The sequence below is a fragment of the Solanum stenotomum genome, unplaced genomic scaffold (genome assembly GCF_019186545.1).
Source record: "Solanum stenotomum isolate F172 unplaced genomic scaffold, ASM1918654v1 scaffold16320, whole genome shotgun sequence".
NCBI classification, from domain to species: Eukaryota; Viridiplantae; Streptophyta; class Magnoliopsida; order Solanales; family Solanaceae; genus Solanum; species Solanum stenotomum.
Genome location: NW_026023996.1, coordinates 47,869 through 71,683, shown reverse-complemented (window position 1 = coordinate 71,683; position 23,815 = coordinate 47,869). Strand labels below are relative to the sequence as shown.

Below are 23,815 nucleotides of genomic sequence, written 5' to 3'. Positions count from 1 at the left end.
TATATCTAAAACACAGTGTGAATACTATCATAAGCCCTCAACACAGCTTCAAACAAGATGGGATCTTCCTCAAAAGTGTGTCGAATGATCATCCTATCTTCAACCGCACAATCATCACCCTTAAAAATAACCAAAGTAGCTCCGTTAAGTTCAACATTGTTCTCCGATATTCTAACAACATTCACCATCCACCTCCTACTTCTTCCTCTGAATTCAACACAATCACCAGCATGCCCAGGAAATTCTTCCCTCATAGCATGCAAATCGTTCCTAGTCTAGTATAAGAAACAACTATATCTTGTATGGATGAGTACCAGTTTTCCGTCTTAGTAAGACGAACCATACGCAAAAAAAGCTTTAAAAAGATGCGAGAAACCTAACCTCTGTACGGATACGGGTCAGGAACAACAAACTCATGAGAAATGTCATGTATGTTCTCTCAAATCAACATTATAAAGTAATAATCTTTTACTGAATGATAAAAGCCCCTCCATTTTATCAAAGACACATGCCTACTATCGGGAAATGATAAGACGAGTTCCAATTGGGGAAAATATCAGGTTTCAAGAGAAAGAAACTTTATCCGATTTTTTCTGTAAAAGATTAAAAAATTAGGTTTCATAGTCATAGAAACTTTATCCGATTTCTGCTTTGTTTTTTTTGGTAAAGGTATGTGAATATATATATTGAAAGAATATTAATTTGAATCAGAGTTGGAGAGAATATTAATTTGAATTGGACTTGGAGACCCAAATAAATTGGATTTGTTTTTTTTTTAATTATTATTTTACTTGTTAATATTTATTTGAATAACAATCTTAAAATAAATTAGTGGTCTAAATTCAAAAATAAATCGGAAGCATAATTTTTAACTATTTTTTTATTAATGAGATTCAAAGTTATTTCTTTCTTTTTAATTAAAAAAAAACTTTCTTTTTTTTATGATCTTAAAATAAAGATATATATATATATATACTAAAATATTTTTTTATCTTGTGGTATTAAACATATCATGTGGAAGTTAAATTTAAAATCAAATTAAAAAAAACATTCTTTAATATTTCGAAACAAACTAAAAAGAACAAATAAATTTTAAAAACACAATATTTTTTTTTATTAAGAAAGACTTATAATAATTTTATTATTATTGAAAAATTGAGCCCTTTGAATTTGGGGCCTAAAGCGTATATCTCATTTTTAAAATTGAGCCACCCCTTACGGATTCTGTTATAAAATACAGTTACACACACTCTACATCTATTCCAGACCAGAAATAATAATGATGGCTATAACTTTTCGAGAATAATAAGCACAATTTAAACGGATAATAATAAAGAATGAAAATTAAAACTTGTTAAAGAATAATATTTTACATATCAAAAACAGAAATATTGAAGATTAAAAAATTAGAGTTTCGCGGATACAAAAATTAAAACTTGTGAATATATTATTTTTTGAGTTTTAATTTAAGTGACATATTTTTCTTTTGAGTTAATTCCAAAAGAATGATGCATGCACTACTATATTTAGTAATATTTTGCCTTTAAATTGTTCATCATTTTATTCTTACTAAAATAATATATAGTCATACTAACACCTATGATTTATTTTAGATCATGAGTTTTGAAAGTGTTTTTTTAATAAACAAATTCATGTTGAGTCTAATACTCCCTCTGTCCCAATTTATATGATTCACTTTCCTTTTTAGTCAGTCCCAAAAAGAATGACACATTTCTATATTTAGTAACAATTTAACTATAAAATGTCTATTTTATCCTTAATGAAATGATTTACAACCACACAAATTTCTATCATTCATTTTGGACCACAAGTTTTAAAAGTCTTCCTTTTTTTCTTAAACTCCGTGCCGAGTCAAACTACATCACATAAAATGGGACGGAGGGAGTAATATTGTATCACATAAATCGAGATGGAAGGAATAAAACACTTAGATCAATTTTATATTTAGAAAATTTAAGTTCTTGTAACTACTTTGCCTTTTATCAAAATTTAAAATGGAAGTATTAAAGTTATTCACAAATATTTTTTCATAATATTTTTATCAATTTCATAACCAAAACTTTAACATTAATAAGGTAATAAAGTAACTTAATTTAGAAGTTCAAATATTGATATCAATTGTGAAAACAATCATTGTTAATGTTGTAAAATATTCATAATCCAACATTTAATTTGCTTCTTACTCTCAGCAAATGACACACTAATTTATTAGAATCCAAGTTTGCAAATAGTAAAAATCAAGACTAAAAAGTTCATCTCACTATTATATAAAGTTCAATCTGTGGTTTATCTTTGAGAAAATTGGTTTCGTATATTTATTTTATTTCAAAATTTATTTCGTTAATAGGTTATGTATTTTCTCAAACTACAATTATGCATTCATTATTTTTGTCATTTTTTCTAAATAATATTCTTCTTGATTTTTTTTTAAATTCTTATATTATCAACCTATCTTTTTTTGTCCCCTTAGAAATGTGATATTTTTATTTTCTTACTTAGTCACAATTTTTTCAAAAACAAAATAAATATTCTTTTGGAGATAGATTTTTTTAAAAATACGATCGATATGATCCTAAAACAAATTCTTTTAAGTCTGAAAGGTTAGGAGTACGCAATGTTGGGAGATAACACTGCCTGGGCATGTCCAGGCTTGTTTTTCTTTTCATAAACTTGAGTTGTAATGGTCATACTTGGTAATAAAAAAATATTATTTACCTAAAAATAAAAAAAATCAAACTCCGATATTTATTATTGTGCATGTAAAAATGACAAAGAGAGATAACTGTATAAATATATTTTAATGCAATTAATACATACATAATTATTAAAATAGAGATGTATTGTTAACAAATTTCTTGTTTATTTATTCACATTAATTTAGCAAATATTTCATTGATGACAATCAAAATTAATTTGCATTTCTATAATCTATATATCATATAAAGGAGTTAAGAGATAAATCCAAATATACCTACCTACACACATATTTTAGTGCATATAATATTAAAATCTGAATGATATAAAATAATATAAAATTATGTGGCATTCATAAAAGAATTATTATAGTTAATATTAAGAAAAGTTAAATAAACTTTTATAAGTACTTATGTTATAAAATAAAATGTAAGGTCCCAAAGTATGACTATATATAGTTTGTAACAATGACATCCCAAGAATTTGAACTTTACAATGAAGAATATGTATAGTGGATCAATACGGAAAGAATTAAGTGAGAATGTCAGTAGTTCCAACACCAAAAAGGGAGGGAAGCTCGATGTACTAAGTTTCTGCTATGTGTGTATTCTGAAAAAGGCTTAGACTATGTAATGTGGTCCAACCTTGCATTTGTACAAGAGGTTGTCGTGTCATAGTTTGAACCCGTAACTTCCTAGGCCACATAAAGGTGAACATAAGTGGTGCTTACACCTTCTGGATCAAATTGCTACTCATGTAAATTGCATTGTTGCAAATATGGATGTTCATAGCTAACATGTCTGTTCCAATAGGACTTGTACTTCTGGATACCAAGGTCTAACCATGGTTTCATAACTCCATCATAATGAATCACAGCTGCCTGCTCGATTTGTGCTCGTGTGACACCCGAGTCATACCCCAACCCGAGTAGATGCCATGTCCTGTCCAGAGCATGAGTGTGTTTGTAAAATGTCATCCAACCAAGTGGTAAACTACCAGCTTTCAGTAATGGTCTCTTATTTCCCTGCATCAACGAAAATTACATACACTGAGTGTTTCTAGCAATGAAGATAAAAGGAGAAGAGTATAGTAAAACAACTATAAGTGTCTAATGGATTAACCCCATGACATGGTTCGCTATCTATCTAATATAGAATCAATCTCCTCTTCTTTTCTTTTTTTATGACAGTGGTGTCTAGTCAACTTGTGCGCACCTCGACTAACCAAGATACGAGCAGAAGGGAAGAATAATATCACATAGTGTCAACCAAACTCATAGAACTACTCAAAAATCATTAATGATTTCAACAAGCAAAATTTGCAAACAACGGAATATAACTTATACCAGATCCAAGTACTTGTGATAGAGAGCAGTTAAGTTTCGCTTCCTCCACTCCTGCAGATCGAATACATTCATACCATATGCCCAAGTGCATGTGTTTGCATCGAACCTTGTTGCCACCGAGGGATCTGTGAAATTGATGAACATATCCATTCGGCGGAATGAAGGCTCACCTTCCACACAAGTTTCCACTGCGCCATTCACTTTGCCCTTAATGTTGATGTGCCAAAGTCTGGTTAGATCTTTTCGCACAACCACATCATGGTCGAGGAACACAATCTTTTTCACAGAAGGAAAAATATCAGGAAGATAAAAACGTAAGTGGTTCAGCGCAGAAGCATATCTTGGATCAAGGCCTTTTTGCTTCTGCTGATCCTCATTGTATTTGATCGATAACCATTCAAAACCGTCTATGCTCTGGATTTGAATGGTAGCTTTGCCAGGAGGATTCATCAAGAACCACATCGACATGGCTGGTAGGTTGAGAGAATCAGTCACTATATGAAAGACAATTTTCTCTGGATCCTGCCAAGTACATAAACATTTACCTTCAATTAAGACATATTTGTGATGATTTAGTTTTCAAATCCAAAACTTCAAATTAGCAGTTACTATTTGCTATACATGTACCAGAAAACTAGTCAAACTTTCTCTGCTTATCTTATTCCTATTGCATATAAGCTGATGAAACTAAAGTATTACTGGCAAATAGTCTTAAAAATGTATTTGCAGATTTGAGGACGCCCGAGTAATATCAACTTATTTCCTAATAGTAAGTTATCTTTGTACATGAACAAGAATTTGTCACTTTCAAAATCAGGCCAAAGATTCTTTCCTACAGCTCCGTTAAGAAAATGAAGATGAATATTGTCAACTAAACAAGAAAAACGAGTGTTTTTCCTCTGCAGGCCATCCATTTTGACCAATTGTCCTAAAATTAATGTTGGATATATCATAAAATCAAATACTCAGGTATGCTTAGTCTTCAACATTCCACTGCTTATCAAGTTTCAAGATGGCAGAAGTCAGAACCAATCTCTCGGTTAAGGGATTCAATTAGTATCTTCTTCAGAACCGCCTAGATTTAGTTGCTTCTTGAACCCTTGGTGTATGAACGTAGCATTAAGGACGTAAAGCACATGGAGGAATACAGATTTAAGAAAGAAAGGTGATCCCAAATGAGAAAACACACAGATTGCATACCTTAGCGGTTGAAACAGTTGTATTGACAACCACAGAACATGCCAAAACATTGTCTGAGAAAACAGCAAAGTGATAGAGATCGGGATCCTGCAGTTTGTGTTGGTTAGGAAACTCCCGCTCCTCAGGCTGCAGAGCAAAATATTCTGTGGTCAACTGCATGGAAAGGCAATGAAGGCCTTTTGGTGTAGTTCTTGCAGCGAGCTGTACGAGGAAGGAAGTTTGATCCCTTTGTGATCGAAGCTGTTCTTCAGCATTATACGTCATGGCACGTAGTGTATTCACCATAGCTGAGCAATCAGGGTATATTCTGCTTGCTTTCAGCAGGGTCCCATCCATGGCTTTCATCTTTTGTGTGGCCCTGGAAAGCTAGCTGCTCTTAGATTATACACACAACATATTTTAAACAATTATCAGTAAGACAAACCAATTTGTTTCGAATATCCTCAAGTCAATATTGAGTACATATTCTTGTCTCTTCAAAGACAGTAGCATAAGCCAGTTCTACTCTAATTAAATATAATTTGTCTCAGAGTAGGGAAGTCTCAATAAGTAGAGAGTGTTGCTCAGACTCTCCAGAAATATTGCCACCCCATGTCTTATCCTCAAAAAATGCACTACTTTTGGAGGATCCAATACACACCTATCAACATTTTTGATGAGTCCGAGCAACATAGAGAACAGATCATAACATGACAAAATCCAGTACTAAGCAGAAACAGATTTTATGCTTCTGACTTCTGAGTAGCAATTGACACCTCAGATGAGCCAGGTTCTGTAAATTGCACTGATTAAATTTTATATTTAACAAATGAAGAAGCATGTCATAGCCTGTTAGGTGAATTGTTGTGTGTGAGAGGGGAGAGGGGGTAAACAAAAATGACCTCACCTCCTTGACAAACCAGAATCTTTAGTAACATCACCCATAGCTCGTTCTAGCTCTTTAATTCGTAGCTTTATCTCTTTCACAAAATGAGAGTTGCTATCTGGTGGTGCAAAACTCAAGTATGCTTTGGCCCTTATCACCTTATCTTTCATCTCTTTTACCTTCTCATCTAATGGCCTCCGCAGATGTGACTGTATGCTCCGACTGTGTTGAACCCCTTCTGGTCTGGACTTCTCCTGCGACAACCCTAGCCGAAATCAGCAGACTGCAAACTCAAAATAAGCATGTACTTGCTATGAACAATGTAACGAAAATGACTTTCTAGTTGCACGTGACAAAGTGAAATGTATACAGATGAAGATATCTATAAGGAAAGAAAGGATCAGACAAGTACTTTAGATCCGGGGACTGGAATACCAAATCTAACATTTTAACTTTTTGCAAATTGCTATAGACAACCATGTTGAAAAAGTGAAAAGTGGGCATGGCATCCTTGATATTATCATGAACTTTAGTTTAAGCCCCTAAATTGTACATTTGCAACTATAACTGAAGTTAGAAAACTCATTCTAGATCGAGAAATGGCAAATAAGCGAACATTTCTTATTTTCGTCACCACGCATCAACAAGATGATCACCACAATCAAAGCAACAACTTGACAATTTAAATAGAAGGAAACGGAAAATACCATATGTCTAACTAACTCCAAAATTTGCCAACAGTACATGCTACTAAATTTGAATTTCATCCATTCTATGCAGCCAAACAGAAGTTACAGTAAGTCCATTAGTCATAAATTCTGGAGACAACCAACACGAATGCCTCTCTTGTATAGTATTAAGCGATCAAAATTAAACAATCTCACTAGATAAGAAATTATAACCTCCTCTATCTTTAGCTATGACGACGCACTATACAGAATAATACCTTTTCTCTAGATGGGGACACTTTTTGCTCAGATAGATTTCGTTGATTTTTTTCTTGTCCACCATATGTGTCCCCTGTATTTGAGAGGAGAATTAAATGCTGCACTCATATTACAACTTTGACAGCAGTGAAGGAAAGAAGAGGTAAAGAGCACATAGGATCTGTTTGGACACAGATTTTTCTAAAATAAACTTTATACATTGTTTGGTTATACATTTGAACATTTTTTGGTTAGTTTCTGAAGATGAGTTTTCAAGTATGAAAAACTGGTTTTGACCTCTTTTTCAGTGAAATTTTTTCCCTCTCACAAAACTTCAACTTCTTTTTCAAGTGAAACAAATGTTCAAACATAACTTCATCTACCAAATATCATTTTTTCAACTTCAACTTCAAAGACTCGTTTTTTTTTCCAAGTTTCAACCCAATGTTTGTCCAAATGCCTACATAAATCAGTATAGTACCATTGCTTTGCAATAAGTTAACGTTCTCTGCTTTGTGACGCCTATCATTCTCATCCAAGCTGACTAAAGAGCCATGATCTCCATCTCTATAGACAACCAGGTGTGGTCCTTTTAGGCCTTCAACTTCTTCCTAAAGAAACAACATACTGGCATTACAAACATAGGTCACGATCACGTATGACTTTTCACGAAGTAAGCAGGCTTATCCAAAATTTTATATCACCTGTTGAACTGCACTATTCGCCTGAGCATCTATTCTATGCTTCTGAAGACAAGAATCCGAAACCCCCAAAAATAAAAATGACAGTCAGATACTTGTTTCTCTTTGTTTAGTATGATAACACTAATAAGACAATTATGCAAAAGGAAGAAAAAAACAGTGTTTGGGTTAAGAATAATTGAAGAAATAGAGATCCCTCCTATTTTGTTTTCTTTTCACATGAGCAGGGAAATGAGGGAAACGTATGTTGTTCAGACTCTCCAAAATTGTTGCCGCACACATGTTAGATTCTCCAAAAATGAACTACTTTTGGAAGATTCTACATGCACCTGGTGGCGTTTTTGAAGAGTCCGAGCAACATAGGAAAACAAAAATTAACTATTTCACCTTGATGTTTCCAATATATGGTGCCAAAGATAAATAAATAAACTAACTATACAAAAGCCTTTTTTTTTTCTTCTTTCAATGATGTGGTGCCAAAGATGCATAATAAACTTAAACTATACAAAAGCTTATGTTCTTTCTTTCTTTGTTTATATGTTACTTGAATGAACAGGAACAACAACATTAGTCAACAAATCACAAGTAGCAACAATATAAAACATATTGAACTAAACAAGCCTAAAACTTACAAGAATCGATAAGTCTTCAACAAAGTCTTTAGATGCTGCACACAAATTGAATACACAAACAATAGTCAGATTAAACTAAGACCCCAAATATCGAAAAGTAACAATTAAGAAGTAAAGTATTATACCATCAGTGTTAAGGTTTTTGAGCCTAAATGAAAGCAAGAAAACAGGAGTGAATACTGAAATAGCAAGCAAAGAGAGGATAGAAATCCTCGTACATCGTCGAAATAGCCTCATCAAAGCATAAAGATGAAACAAAATCCAAAAGGGTATTGGAACATCAGACAAGATTATGCAAAAACAGATTCAGATCATTAGGATAAAAATTAAGTCTTGATAGAAAGACAAACAAAAAAATAAAAATGGAGTAATGATGAAATAGCCTCATGAAAAGCATAAATATAAACCAGAAGACAAAAGGGTACTGGATAATTTAAACAACATATGCAAATAAACTCAGATTATAAGGATAAAAAAATGAGTCTTGATACAAAGTGAACAAGAAAAAATTGAAACATAAACCAAAATGGTATTAAATCACCAAACAAGATATGCAAAAAGATTCATATCATAATGATTTAAAAGAAAAAGAGTCTTGATACAAAGTGAACAAGAAAAAGAATTGAAGAAACAAAAATCCAAAAGGGTATTGGATCACCAAACTAACTATGCAAAAAACTTCATATTACAAGGATAAAAAATGAGTCTTGATACAAAGTGAACCAAAAAATTGAGTTTTTGATACAAAGTGAACAAGAAAAATTTGAATAAAAAAAACAAAATAAGCCAAAAGGGTATTGAATCACCAAACTAAATATGCAAAAAGATTCATATTACAAGGATAAAAAAATGAGTCTTGATACAAAGTGACAAAAAAAAACTGAGTCTTTGATACAAAATGAACAAAAAAAAAGAAGCCAAAAGGGTATTGGATCACCAAACTAGATATGAAAAAAGATTGAGATTATAAGGGTAAAAAAATTGAGTCTTTTGATATAAAGTGAACAAGAAAAAACTAAAGTGAGGGGTTTTTCATGCTTGTTTGATTTGTCATTTTTTGGGATCTAAGAATGTATTTAGTGATTTAAAAATTGGATTTTTTAAAGAAAAGAAAGCGATGAAAACGGAGAAAGATGTGGTGACATGTTCTTGAGTTCAAAGAAAGGAATGAAACTGAAGGAAGGAGAAGATTTCAACTTTTTCTTGAAATAGAATACTATATACATTTATATACTCTTTGGAGCCCCTCACCCCCACCCCCTCCAAGTCCCAACTAAAGGCGGATCTAAGAGGTTGGAGGGTGTTCACCTAGTTAACGGTTAAACTGATAATTGATAATCAGATCGTTAAGACCCTTCGGGGTAGCCTAGTAGTTTGGGCTTGGGATTTCCATGTTGGAGGTCTCAAGTTTGAAACCCTTAGCTAGCGAAAACAAGGGATTTGCCTTCTGGGTCGAGCTCGTCGCACCGAGCTTATCAGGTTACCTCTCCTATGTGGTTGTGAGCTATTGCATAGGAGCAGAGGTTTTACTCTGTGTTGCCTCCCACCTTACCTACCTTTTCACCTAGCCCACCCACTAATTGGGAAATTTTCTTTTCTTAACCAACATAATTATGATTTCTTAATGGTAATCATAATTAGATGATCACCCTAAACAAGACTAGGTCCACTATTAGATGACTATTTCCATGTAAATATTATAAGCCATTTGTCTTTGTGGTGCACTTCTAAAATCATTGGTTATTAATTCATCTCAACTAACTTAGATGATCTTTTCTTAATCATATTGTAATTTATATAACTTTTGTGAGATGTCCTTGTCATTACCTATTTTTTCTTCTTCTTAATTCCTTGGTTGGAATGATATTCAATTATTGATATTAATTGTTACATCATTTAATTATTTATATATTATAAAGAGCATAATATACTTTTAAGTCTGTCTAAATACACATATTTCTTTATACATAAAACAGGCAAGTACACAGTAGTTGGAATGATAATCAATTATTTATATTAATTGTTACATCATTTAATTATTTATGTATTATAATAAGTGTACCATATTTGTAAAATTTGTCTAAATATATATATTTCTTCATGCATAAACAAGATAAGTACATAATAGTCGATTATGAAAGTTCTATTTAGGTAATGCCAAAATTTATAAAAAAAAATTATGAGTTTATCACTTTAAAATCAACTTCAAATGTATCTACAATAATTAATGATTATAACAAATTATTTGATTAGACTAACAAATAGTGATGAATACTGACAATAAGGATTTACAGGAAAAATAGAATTTAAAAATTAAGGCTAAGAAGCACAAAAATACAAAAATATAAAAATAACAAATTTAGCTCGTCTGTCATATTTATATTAATTAAATATTAACTTTATAAAAACACTATGAATTTTACTATCTAGAAATGGGAATAAGCAAGCTCTTCTTCGTCAACATCCTTGCTTCACTAGGAGGGTATTTTTGGTATTATGTAATGTTTATGTTTCACTATTGTAGTACTTCAAAGCCTCATGTATGTACCTTTCCATATTGGTATAAGCATTGGACACCTCTATCCCAAGAAATACAATATAACTACTCAACTAGAATAGAATTAGTTGAATTTTTTCTATTTTACCTATAATTAATATGACCTTGAGAAGTTTGAATAATTTCTATATTAGCTATTCCGGCATTCTATGTAAAAAATTTCTAATTTATTTTTATATACATTGATGTGAACAAATGACAAAATAGTAAAATTGATCGATCAATTAATGATATATTAATTACAATGTAAAATAGATAATGTCCATCTAATATGAAAACTTAAATTTCCACTAACATATATCAATTTGGCAGCCTTTTGTTTTGATAAGACATGATTTAACATTGACATAATACATAAAAACCTCATTAAATTAATACTTGATAAATTAATAATTCCTCTAAGATAATATTTTCTTCTGATCTCGATTTAGGTCACTGAAAAAAATCACCTATTTTGATAAGATAATATATTTTTAGAAGACCTCTATATAAATATGTAGTTTCATTAATATTATAAATTAATAATTATCTAAAAATACAAATATATCTAAGACAATTTAGTGAAATATGATTTTATGGTGTTTTGTTTTTGTTAAAATTTAAATTTAGTTGAAACTCATTTCTAACTTTTCTTATTGCATTCAAAAGTTTCGATGTTGTCATGACTGTAAATCTTTTTGAGTGCATGAGGAATGATCTCTTTTGTACTCACATAATGTTTATGTATTTGGTATGTCATTGTTGATTTTGTGATACCTTTTAATTGAGAAACTATTTTTGGATATGCTTTCAAGAAATTTATAGTAAAGATATATAGTTCATTCTCTCATCATCATACATCGAATGTTTTTAATAAAGATGCAATGAATAATGTTTGATTATTAAGATACAATGAACATTATATATAATGAATTTATTTTTACAATGAATCATTGAATTATTGAATTTATTTTACAATGAATCATTTAACAAAAATATATATACAATGAATCATACACATACACTATACTTTATGTATGATGAATTTATTTATTTTATGTGAATTTGATAAATATGATACACAATTTAGTAAAATACAATGATTTTGATGTATTCATTGTAATTTATGTATAATAATTTTTTATGTGAATTAAATAAATATGGCACATAAATTAGTAAGATACAATGATTTTGATGCAATCAAAATTAACATTCATTGAATCTCAAAACTATTTAAATTAATAAATATTAATTTATTGATTAAATAATATCTCTACAAAATAATAACTTTTCATTTCCTACCTATATTAATTTAGTGAAGTTTTATTGTATGTTCTTTAACTTGACATCATTTTATATTTATCCCCTCCAACTTTAGGTATGCATAACTATAGATACTTAAACTTGTATAAATTAAAACAAACAGACACATGAGTCGTACATGATATAAAACACGTATGACACTACATAAAAGTTGTCATGTTGGATGCCACATAATGTCTATTTGTTCAATTTTATACAAATTTAAGTGTTTACTTGTAGACATCCAAAATTAAAGGACATAAAAGTGAGTCAAAGCTAAATTAAATAACATATTTATGTATTATGCCTTTAATATTCAATTACATTGCTATATGTTTTGCATTAGTTATTCAAGTTGAAATAAATGATTAAATAAATAATTTGTGAATAATTAAAAGAATTTTGAAAGGTAATTCCTAAAATTTAGCTCAAGCATTATAATTACAGCTTTACTTAGGGATCATTTGGTNAACACTTAATAAAAAATAATCCTAACACAACTTATCCCATCATAACTAATTTCAACATAACTTATCCCAACATAATTTATCCCATCATAACTCATTTTCAAACCAAACGACCCCTTAATATTCAATTACATTGCTAAATGTTGTGCATTAGTTATTCAAGTTGAAATAAATGATTAAATAAATAATTTGTGTGAATAATTAAAAGAATTTTGAAAGGTAATTCCTAAAATTTAGCTCAAGCATTATTATTACAGCCTTATTAGGGATCGTTTGGTTGAGAACTAGTTATCCTAAGATAAACTATCCTGAGATTAATTATCCTAGGATAATCTATCCCACTCTGTATATGGGATAACTTATCCATCACTATAGTATAAATGGTGGGATAAGTTATCGCAAATATATCAACCAAACAAGACATATTCTAGTACTATTTTTTTATTCCAGGACTATATATTCTTATCCCTCACACCAAACGATCCCTTACTGTTTAATAAAGTAAGTAAAAAATTGAATTTTATAATCTTAAACTAAAAACATGTAGAATATATTAAAATATTATTTAATTGTATAATTTTAAATATGTGTATATGTAATCATGTATGTATTTCTGTAAAATATAAAGTATTCGAAATTACTATTTATTTTTTAGAAAATTATTTATAGTAAATTTATTAAAACATTACCAAAATTAAACTAATCAGATTTTCTTATTTCGGTTGTGCCATTCATAAGCACTCTCCCGCTGTCTTCGAAAAACACTTCCCCCTCACTTCACCGCTGCCGCCGTCGTCACCGCCACCGCTGTTGTAGATCGCCGGCGTCCGATCACAGCCTCGAACGACGACGTTTCATTCTCTCCACAATCTCTCATGGCCGGAATTGTTACCCCTCATGCCTCTTCACAATCCGCCATCATTCACATCAATGGCAAAAACACATTTCTCTCGCCCCCAAAAACCCTAGCTTTGCCAATTCTCTCCGGCTCTGGAGGCTCTTTTCTCCGAATGAGAAGCACAAAGCGGCTCGAGGCGAAGCCGCTTGCTCTATCGCAGAACAGTTCAGCTACTTGTGTTGAGTTATCGGATGATGTTAAACGGAATAAGAGTCCGATTATTGTTATTGATAATTATGATAGCTTCACTTATAATCTCTGTCAGGTATGCTCAATTTTTCGAAGTTTGAATCAGAGAATTGATTTTTGAATATAGAGAAATGTGGAGATTGCTGTTTTAGTAATCCTTTTATTCGTTTTGTTTTATTCATGGAATTATAATGAATCTTCAAAATGTAGAACATTGAGAAATGTACAGAATAGGTGAGGGTCTATCGGAAAAAACTTCACCATCTCTTCTTGTGGGATTACAGTGCCTATGCTGTTGTTGAGAAATGTACAGAATTAGCTTAGTTTTCTTAATTATTCTGCTTTGATTTTTTGTGATTTTGAAGTATTTCGAAGCTTGAGAATTGAACTGATTTTTAGAAATAGAATTATTGCATCTGCTGAATAAGTTAGAAAAACATTTACTTTCTTAGTTTGTCTCTTCATTTTTGTTAATAGTTTTGAACTATGGAGCTTAATATTGATTTTGGAATATTGATAATTGAGACAATTGTATTTATGGTGTTTCATAACTTACTCTTGTTTTTTCCGTAGTATATGGGAGAGCTTGGATGCAGTTTTGAGGTTTATCGAAACGACGAGCTTACTGTGGATGAGCTGAAGAAGTAAGTTACAAAGTTAGTTTTTGTTTATAGATTATTTTTTTTTGGTCCAGCTGTTGTAGTATAGTTACAAATTCACCTTCACCATGCTGGTATGGGGATCATCCACCTTTATGTTAGACTCGAATCTATAAAATTTATATTATGATACCTTTGGTTTCAGCACTTCTATCTTATCTAGTTAACTCATAATTGTTAGATTAAGGTTGGATACGTGATAGGTGTGATAGCTTTGTTGCTTTCCTGAGACCTGATAATCTCTTTGAAATGCTTACATCTTCTTGATACTTTTTGTTAATGATATCCTTCTTATTTCATCAAAAAGGCTGCACACTCGTTGTCTAATTTTGATTGGTCTTTTGTCTTTTCTGAATTTGCTGCCATGATTACAATCAAATTGAATAAATGTACTGGTAGAGATGGAGACTGCTGCGGAACTGAAAATTTGAGGTTGCACATTGAGTGTGTTAGAAATTGTAGGTCTGGATGATAACTGCATAATTATCAATTCCGATGAGCTGTAATTTCTTGGGTGCATACTTGTGTGTGCATAATCTTATTTTAGTAAAACCTAACAGAAGATAGTGAATAATAATAATATAATGCAATGGCTTGAGAGTGCAAGTAGAAAGGAAAAAGATCCACTCATTAAATAAATGCTTATTTTAGCTCGTTTTTCTTTACTCGTTAGTTAGAGTGGTAATAAGCAGGTTGCCTAGTTGAATTACACCAACCACCTCCTCTCTTTTAATTAACATTATAGATAAGAAAAGAAAAAAAGGACAGATGAATTGCTAACTTTTTCATAAATGAGATGCATGTGCACCATACTAGGTCCATTTCTAAGTCAAAAAGATCTGGTTTTTTTTCTTCATCAGGTCAGTTTCACATGATTTAGAGGGGAACTGGTTTGTGAATAAAATGTTTATTTGATATTGGTAAATCATAATGAGAAAAAGACTATAAAGTAAATTTAATTGCAAAGATAATATGATTTTTTTTTGTTTAAAATTTAAGGGGATTTTGTGTTTTTTTCGTTAGACCTGACAAAAAATGAGTGTTCTTTATTTTACTCCATAGACCTGATTAAGTTAATACTATGTCGTTTTTTCAAATCATATTTTGTAGGAAAAATCCAAGGGGAATACTAATATCACCTGGACCAGGTAAGAAGAGTCATCCAAATACATCAAGTTACTATTTTCACTTATATAGAACGTATGGAATGATCGGTACTTTCAATCTTATTTAATTCTGGGAATAGGTACACCTCAAGATTCAGGCATATCATTGCAAACTGTACTGGAACTTGGACCAACAATTCCGTTATTTGGTGTTTGTATGGGTTTGCAATGCATGGGAGAGGCTTTTGGAGGTTTGTTTTTTAATCAACTATATTTGGTGCTTTTGTTTCAATTAGTTTGGCCTATCTTATGAATAATTTGCTTCTATGATATTTGAAAAAAAAGAAAAATAGCTTTTCAAGTGCTTTAAAAAATTGGGTGATTTCTTTGTATCTTTCTAAGGCTCGGTGGATAGAGTTACCGGGTACCTGTGGTAGTGGGAGACAGTAGGTACCTCATTGTCCCTCTGCATTATCAGAATCACCAATGTGGTCAGGATTTTATCCCAGAAAAGTTTATTGTCACACGAATTATATATATATTCATTGTGAAGAATGGTGGTTATGAAAAAAATATACATTGTGAAGAATGGTGGTTATCAAAAAAATATACAGTGTGAAGAATGGTGGTTATTAAAAAAATATACATTGTGAAGAATGGTGGATATCAAAAAAAAATATACATTGTGAAGAATGGTAGATAAATCGTCAGAGATATACCATATTCACACACTTAAGTATCTTCAGTTTTGAGGTATTAGGTAAAGTAATTACATCATAAAATTTGGTATTGTTTGGTTGCTGTTTTCATTTCTTATATGTTGAACTTATATAGTAATGTTGGCGTTATTTATACTTGAAAGCACCTAAAAGACAATAGTAACCTTGATGTTATTGTAGTAGTTCTCCTCAAAGATAAGATTATGACACTAATAGATAAGGTTATGCCATTTAACGCATCTTTGTTTGGTTTTAGGTGTTTGTTCATTTATACTATTTCTTGGTATATCTATACAATCGAACCTAGATTAAAAGAGTTTAATGGTACTATAAATAGAACACGTGTAAAATAGTGCAACTTATAGAAAGGAGGATATTTTAATTGAATTTTTTTCACGCTTTCTTGTTTTACACCCAAATAGTTGATTATACAAATAAAGAAACAAGAACAGGAACTGTCTTAAAAATTATTCAAAATAATAATGATATATAGTAATTATAGAACTAATTACCCCAAAATAAATTACATGAGTAGTTATTAAACTTATTATTGCACACACTGATGCACCGTCTTGGTGCCAGTTTTAATACTAACCTTAGGCTTACCTTTACTTGTCCAAAAAAGAAGAAGAGACAAATAACGTAAGTATGGAGTAGCAAATAACATATTTTTTTCTTTTCAATCAACAAGGGAATTGGCTAAAGGTATAAATTATAATTATAAACAATGATTTATCCATGTCAAGTGAAACACACATCATCGGGTATGTGAGTTTGCTCATATTGCCACTCCCAAACCCGGATAAGGGAAGAGTGTTGCGATAGGATAACAACTAGTGTAAAACTAGTGACTAGTTAATTTATGATGAACTCACGGTACAACGTACATTTCAAATGGAAGTAGATAGTGAACAATTATATTGCCAACCTCAATTAGCTTGAGATTGAGGCATAGTAGTAGTTAAAATCAAATGCTTGTTTTAGAGCAGTATATGCAATTTTTGGTACAATTTAACCATAAATCCAACAGGATATTCATTTGCTCCAAAAATCTAGTGTTTAATCGTCATAATACAATCGCTATATTATAAATATATAATTCGTGCATAAGTTGTATGTGAACCAAATGACTTCTTGACTAAGTTGCTCGAACTCTTCACTTTCGGTGCCGCACCCGTGTCGACACGACATGGGTGTGGGATCCATACCCGATGGTCAACCGGTATTGGATACTTTGACCGAATTCGAGGGAGAAATTTTGAACAAATTCAATGATTTCTATAATCAAAATTTTGCGAGCTATTGCATAGGAGCGGGGGTTTTACCCTGTGCGCACCCAAAGGGTAGCGGCTGTGGGTTTCCCTTGTCATCAAAAAATAAAATAAAATAAAATCTAAGGTGAAATTGAAGAAAATGAAATACCTTGTATATATAAATTTCTATTGCCACTCCCTTTCCGTTTATCTCCTTCCAAAATTCTCCTCTTGATCATTATCTTCTCCTCAAGTTTTCCACATAATATCTCATAATTTAGGTTTTATAACTTTATTTTTAGTCGAATCCCCGCACCCGTATCTACACATGGATCCATATCCCCGAATTTTAAAATTTAGGTCNTGTCGACACGACATGGGTGTGGGATCCATACCCAATGTGGTCAACCGGTATTGGATACTTTGACCAAATTTGAGGGAGAAATTTTGAACAAATTCAATGATTTCTATAATCAAAATAAAATCTAAGGTGAAATTGAAGAAAATGAAATACCTTGTATATATAAATTTCTATTGCCACTCCCTTTCCGTTTATCTCCTTCCAAAATTCTCCTCTTGATCATTATTTTCTCCTCAAGTTTTCCACATAATATCTCATAATTTAGGTTTTATAACTTTATTTTTAGTCGAATCCCCGCACCCGTATCTACACATGGATCCATATCCCCGAATTTTAAAATTTAGGTCATAGAGAATCCGAGCTCTAGATCCACACCCGTATCGGACACCCGCACCCGAGTCCAAGCAACTTAGCTTCTTGATGGCATGGTTATAAGATACACTTATCATGGAAGGTTTATATGGATGTGTTACAGGATATATATATATATATATATATATCACCTAGTGTAAGATACAACAGCTTCTTTTAAAATATAAGCATATAACTTTTTAAAGGTTCTGTGATTTAAGAGGGAACAAATTGAAGGTGTTTGATTGATTTCTTGTCAGATTATCTATATATGGTAATGGCTACGGACAGGAGGGAACAATGAAATATCTAAGGGTTTTAAAGGTTCAATTGGACAAAATGAAATTCAGATGCATTTATTGACATCAAGATCATAAAAGAACCAAATTCTTGTTGGCGATTATTTATATTAAAAAAATTGAACTTAACTTCTGCGTTGTACTCCTAATAGGATGTCTCTTGGAAACATATTTATGCCCCTTCCGAAAATGGAAAAGGAACCGAACACAATATAGACCTTCATTTACTGGAAGCTCACTTTTAAGACTGAAATTAGTCCTCTAGTGTCTTGAATGAGGACCTGTTCAGAGCATAAATTTTCTGTTGCTGACTGCCTAGAGCAGAAACATAGCATACTAGTAAAAAATCATAATGCTTTGAGGAGAACTAGTGAGTTGTGCAAAAGAATAGTTGAAAAGGTGTTCAAAGTTTTGGGTATTGTTAAGTTGACGATCAAAAGCTCTACTTTCTTCTTTCTTGTTATTCAACTATTCAATCGTGTATTCATCACACTTAATCCTCCGTAATGTGAATTTATTCCATTGCAGGAAAAATTGTGCGTTCTCCATATGGGGTGATGCACGGGAAAAGCTCCCCCGTATATTATAACGAAGGTGGGGAAGATGGTTTATTTGCAGGGCTATCAAAGTAAGCTCTCCTCTTTCTGATAATTGATTAGAAACTTGTCTTAACAAATTACGATTTGGTCTTTCAGATTATTTCTGTATCAACATAAGTGCATTTCCCATTGAAAGTTAAGATCATCCCTACGGATTGCAAGTTAGTTGCATTTCAAAGTTCTTGCTTTCCTTGAAACATAGATGACAACCAGAGATGCCAAAAGCAGTAAATCTGCAGAAACTCCAGTGATAACTGCGTTATTTTTTCAAATTTCTTGGACTTCATTCTCCGATTCTATTTCAATGCCCAAACTGCAGGTTTCAAGTTCTGCGTCACGGTCTTCCAATCTCCAGTTATTTCTTCTTGTCCTTTTAATTGTGTCTTCGATAATTTGTCTTCTGTGTTGATTTCCTTTGAGATTTTCTCGACCTGCTCAACCTTGTAGTCAGCTTCTGCTTGCTCAAATTTGTAGCTTGAATAAGTTCACAACTCATTTGTCTGCCGAAATATGTGAAATCTCATCAAGCACAATGCTTCAAGGTTTGATGGTCTCTGGTTCTATTGACTAGGTGTCAGGACCTTCAACTTCTTCTTTATCCACTTCATTGGAACTAGTAACTTCACCAGCAGCTTTTGATATGGTTTCCTCCACTCCATCACCTTGTACACTCTGGGTAACAACCTCTGTGCTGTCCTTTTTCAATATCATTATCTGTACTTGAACCCTTCCATTCGACAGTTTCCACCTTAAAGAACCCCACAATATCTTCAACAAATTTGACAGCCGTAAGTTCATAATTAGTCTCTCTCCAACTCAAACTCCAGAAAACCACTTTGAGAATACTCTGGCCGTTCCACGTATACACTTCACCAACAACAACATACCTAGTGTAATGCCACAAGTGGGGTCTGGGGAGGGTTGGATGTATAGAGACCTTACCCCTAGCTTTGTGGGTCTCTGGGTGTTTCCGATAGACCCTCAGCATGGCACATAATTTAGACTAGCAATAAAGGATTAGGAATAATAGAAGATTGAGGAATGTCTTCACAGGATATATGAGTGGCCTATTGGTGGTGAAGGGCAGGATAGGATAATACAGAGGGAGAGAGTGCACTACAAGGAATTTCAAAATGGGGACTGAAGGTGATGCCGAATGTGTGGCCCGTGTGGGATATCAAAAAGACTAGGAAACTAACTTCCTTCTCAGCTCACGCGGTGCATAATGCAATACTAATGATAGCTAATTTTAAAAGATCTCTGAATTGATATAACCCCTTGTTGATATTACTAGTCTTAACACCACTTTCTAGAAAAATCCCAAGAGAAACTGAATAAACAACCTAAGCTTAAAATTGAAAGTTTTACCTTTTCTATGGACTAGAACTACGTGAAGAGTAGGAGAGAAAGATAATGCAATGTTACTTAGGCTACTGGAGATAAACTGCACCGTTGGAGGCTTGTTGGGGTAATCCTACGAAAATTGAAGTGTCAGCTTAAACGTAGCTCCATTCCAAGGTGTGTAATCAGGTACTTCCTCTCATGAAATTTCATGAAAATCAGCTTCAGAGAAGTTCTTGTGAATCATGTGGTCGGTGCCTGAAGTAGCCTTGAAGTTCGTGGATAAATATGAGTAAATAAAACAACCAATAGAAGCAGAAGTTCGAATAAGCCCTTTCAGACCTCATTTTTGTTCCACAACCTCTTACATTTCTTTATCATCCTCAACACTCCCCCCATCTTCATTTTCTGGCTTCGAGTAATGCTTTTTTGGCAGATTTGGGGTCTTGTGCTTGCTGCAATGACCCTTGGTTATCATTAGATTCCTAAGAATCAAGGGAACTGCGTTGAATGAATCTTGCAGCATCATTGTCATATCTTCTCAAGCTTTCTTGATGAAGAAAGACCCCCCAACACCTATTTGGCTGGTAGCACATACTTAGGCCTAGGGGAGAGGTAATTATGGTTTATGGAAGAATCAACACTAGAGTTGTTTTATTGATCATCGCCTGATTCAGAGGCGTAACTAAGGAAGAAATAGCTTTTCTTCTAGAACAATGAGAAGTTGAACTCAGGGAGCCGGTTTTAGATCCAAGATTTGAGGCCCTGGGGGACGGCTTTGACAAGAGCTGGAAATTTCATTCGTTTTGGCGATTTTTTTTTCTTGGATATAGTTTTTATTTGTTTGTTACTAAGAGAAGATTTTAAAGATACTTCCAGATTTGGGATTGAACTTAATTATGTCAATTTTGGTTAGCATTTATCCAAAGCCTCTTTCCTTTTTGACCAAATTGCCTCTTAGGTCATTTCTTTCCTGATTCATCTCCTTTCTTTTTTAATTCCAAGTCAAACTTTTGAAAGTGGGCTATCATATTTAAATGATGCTGACACTCTTTGTAAGTCAGAGGTGCATTTTTTGTAATTTACAGTGTAGGCTAATTTATCCAATTAAGCATGTATCTCTGCCTGCTCTCTGTAGTGTTATGGTCTCACATTCGTGCAAGTTTTTTCTGCGTTTACTATTTAGTGTTTGTCTTAAACACAGTACCAAATATTGAGGACTTAGCTTACAAGCTTGGAGGGGAAGTAGGTGAACTACCAACAACCTACTTGGGAATGCCTTTGGGGGCAAAGAGCAAATCAAGTGGAATATGGAGTGGTGTAATTGAAAAGTGTGAAAGGAAGCTCGTGAACTGGAAGTGTCAATATCTATCCTCAGGTGGCAGACTAACTCTAGTTAACAGTGTCCTGGATGCCTTGCCATCATACATGATGTCAATATTCCCTATACCAGCCAAAGTAACCAAGAGGTTAGATGCAATTAGNGTAGTATACCTGTGGATATATAGAAGTAAATGTTACCTTTCTCAAAAAAAAAAAAGCAATATTAACGAAAAATCTTTGACATATGTGGCAACATAGGTAGACCAGAATTTTGATTTTGTGTTCTAGATTTTAGAAAAGGATAACTTACTGCATTCTTGATAAATTATTTGTACATATTGAATGGGTTTCTTAGTGCAACAACAACAAACCAGCGTAGTCCCATAAGCGGGGTCTGGGGAGGGTAGAGTGTACGCAAACTTTATTCCTATCTCGAGGAGGGGATTTCTTAATACAAATACATCATTTTGGCCAAAGTTAGCGGGTTCTGCCGAACCTGTAGCTATAACTCTAGCTCCACCTATGTTTGGCAAAAGAATCTTGTCATGCGCAGTTTCAATTTGCTGGGATCTTCCCTCACATATATGCTTGTAATATATCTTTTTTCTCACCAACTCCTCATTCACTTCCACCCACTTAATTACTTCAGTTGAGTTTTGCTTCTACCTTGTATATGTTAATTGTTAAGTCTAGCAAATATTGGTGCCACTACTACTATCTTAGTATAGGTAGAACTCTTCATCGCCCTATGATTATCATGGTAAGACTAATAATATGTTATGGAAGTCGAAATACTCTAGTTGGAGCACGTCTATTAGTGAGAACATAGAAGACAATTATAGAGATCCATCGCAGGTTGTTTAATCTATGTAATATTCCAAATACTCAGTCGTATTTATGTTGACATTTTGGTAATACCTTTTTCATTTCAGCCCATTCACAGCTGGTAGATACCACAGCCTGGTAATAGACAAGGACACTTTCCCCAAAGACGCCCTTGAGATAACTGCATGGACAGAAGATGGTCTTGTAATGGCTGCTCGTCACAAAGTTTATAGACACATACAGGTAAAAATCTCCATCCTTTATGAACAAAGTTAGCGTTGTTATCATTCCGCTATGGATTCATTGCATTGAGCTATCTATCTGACCTGGTGGAGAGATTCATATTTAGAAGATTTTTTAATGGTGATATGAACTAATAAAGGAAGAAAGTTATCGATAAGTTTGTTCAGACTTAACTCTGGATTTGCAACATTATACTTGTTGAAAGAAAATTGTATACTTGAACAGTAAAAATTTCACGGGGTACCCTATTTGGACACTTCTATTTAATCTATACCCAGTTTTTAGAATTTTTACACATCTACTCACTTAGGACCAACTTCTGACATGCGTTATTTCAAACAAAATGTCTTAAGTTAAAGTTCAAGCAAAAATGGTTGAACTTAGTTTCATGTGTATGAACTTCAGGCAATCCTTCATCCACATGCAAAAGTCCTTGAACTTCATGCTAAAATGCCTAAACTTAGCCATATGAAACTTCAAACATTTTGTCTGAAGTTTGGATTTGTCAAGACTCATTTCAGACACCGCAAATCTAAAGTTGTTTAGTAGGTGGATGTGCAAAATTTTATAAACGTAAGGCATAACTTAAATATTGTCCCCAAAATCGAGTATCTTTGCACTTACTCGACTTGAACTTGATTACTTGTTTGCTTCTTGCTTGGTTAATTCAGGGGGTACAATTCCATCCGGAAAGCATCATCACAAGTGAAGGCAAGACAATAGTTCACAATTTTATCAAATTGATAAAGAGGAAGGAAGAAGCAGAATCTCAAAACTAGACAACTCTCTTTACTTGCTGTACAAAATCGTGGTTTTGCCTCGATAAACCGATGCAAAAATATATTATCGGTCTTTGTTGTAACTTTGCTAAGTTAAGTTAGAAGTATTGAATTTAATTTTGAAATTCTTTAGACAAGGTTGGTTTATTATTGAAGATGATATCATGAGGATCTTGAGATA

At 32.7% G+C, this 23,815-nt stretch overlaps 2 protein-coding genes across 3 annotated transcripts; one reads left to right on the top strand and one right to left on the bottom strand.

Annotated features, from left to right (window-relative positions):
* Window positions 1–3,090: 3,090 nt before the first annotated feature.
* LOC125850339 (probable galacturonosyltransferase 6) lies at window positions 3,091–9,016 on the bottom strand. 2 transcript variants are annotated; one of them, XM_049530186.1, is made up of 9 exons: window positions 8,510–9,016; window positions 8,385–8,419; window positions 7,756–7,797; window positions 7,533–7,662; window positions 7,072–7,145; window positions 6,147–6,379; window positions 5,261–5,618; window positions 4,061–4,582; window positions 3,091–3,739 (listed from the first exon to the last, which is right to left on the bottom strand). In XM_049530186.1, the coding sequence occupies exons 1-9, from the start codon at window positions 8,619–8,621 to the stop codon at window positions 3,464–3,466; spliced, it is 1,782 nt and encodes a 593-aa protein (XP_049386143.1). In that variant the 5' UTR covers window positions 8,622–9,016; the 3' UTR covers window positions 3,091–3,463. The 2 variants fall into 2 exon arrangements, with proteins under 2 accessions (XP_049386143.1, XP_049386144.1); XM_049530187.1 differs by lacking the exon at window positions 7,756–7,797 and having other exon boundaries at window positions 8,510–8,962.
* Window positions 9,017–13,394: 4,378 nt separating this feature from the next.
* LOC125850342 (anthranilate synthase beta subunit 2, chloroplastic-like) lies at window positions 13,395–23,815 on the top strand. The gene is made up of 7 exons (XM_049530189.1): window positions 13,395–13,852; window positions 14,350–14,420; window positions 15,546–15,583; window positions 15,682–15,792; window positions 19,053–19,152; window positions 22,720–22,855; window positions 23,527–23,815. The coding sequence occupies exons 1-7, from the start codon at window positions 13,565–13,567 to the stop codon at window positions 23,632–23,634; spliced, it is 852 nt and encodes a 283-aa protein (XP_049386146.1). The 5' UTR covers window positions 13,395–13,564; the 3' UTR covers window positions 23,635–23,815.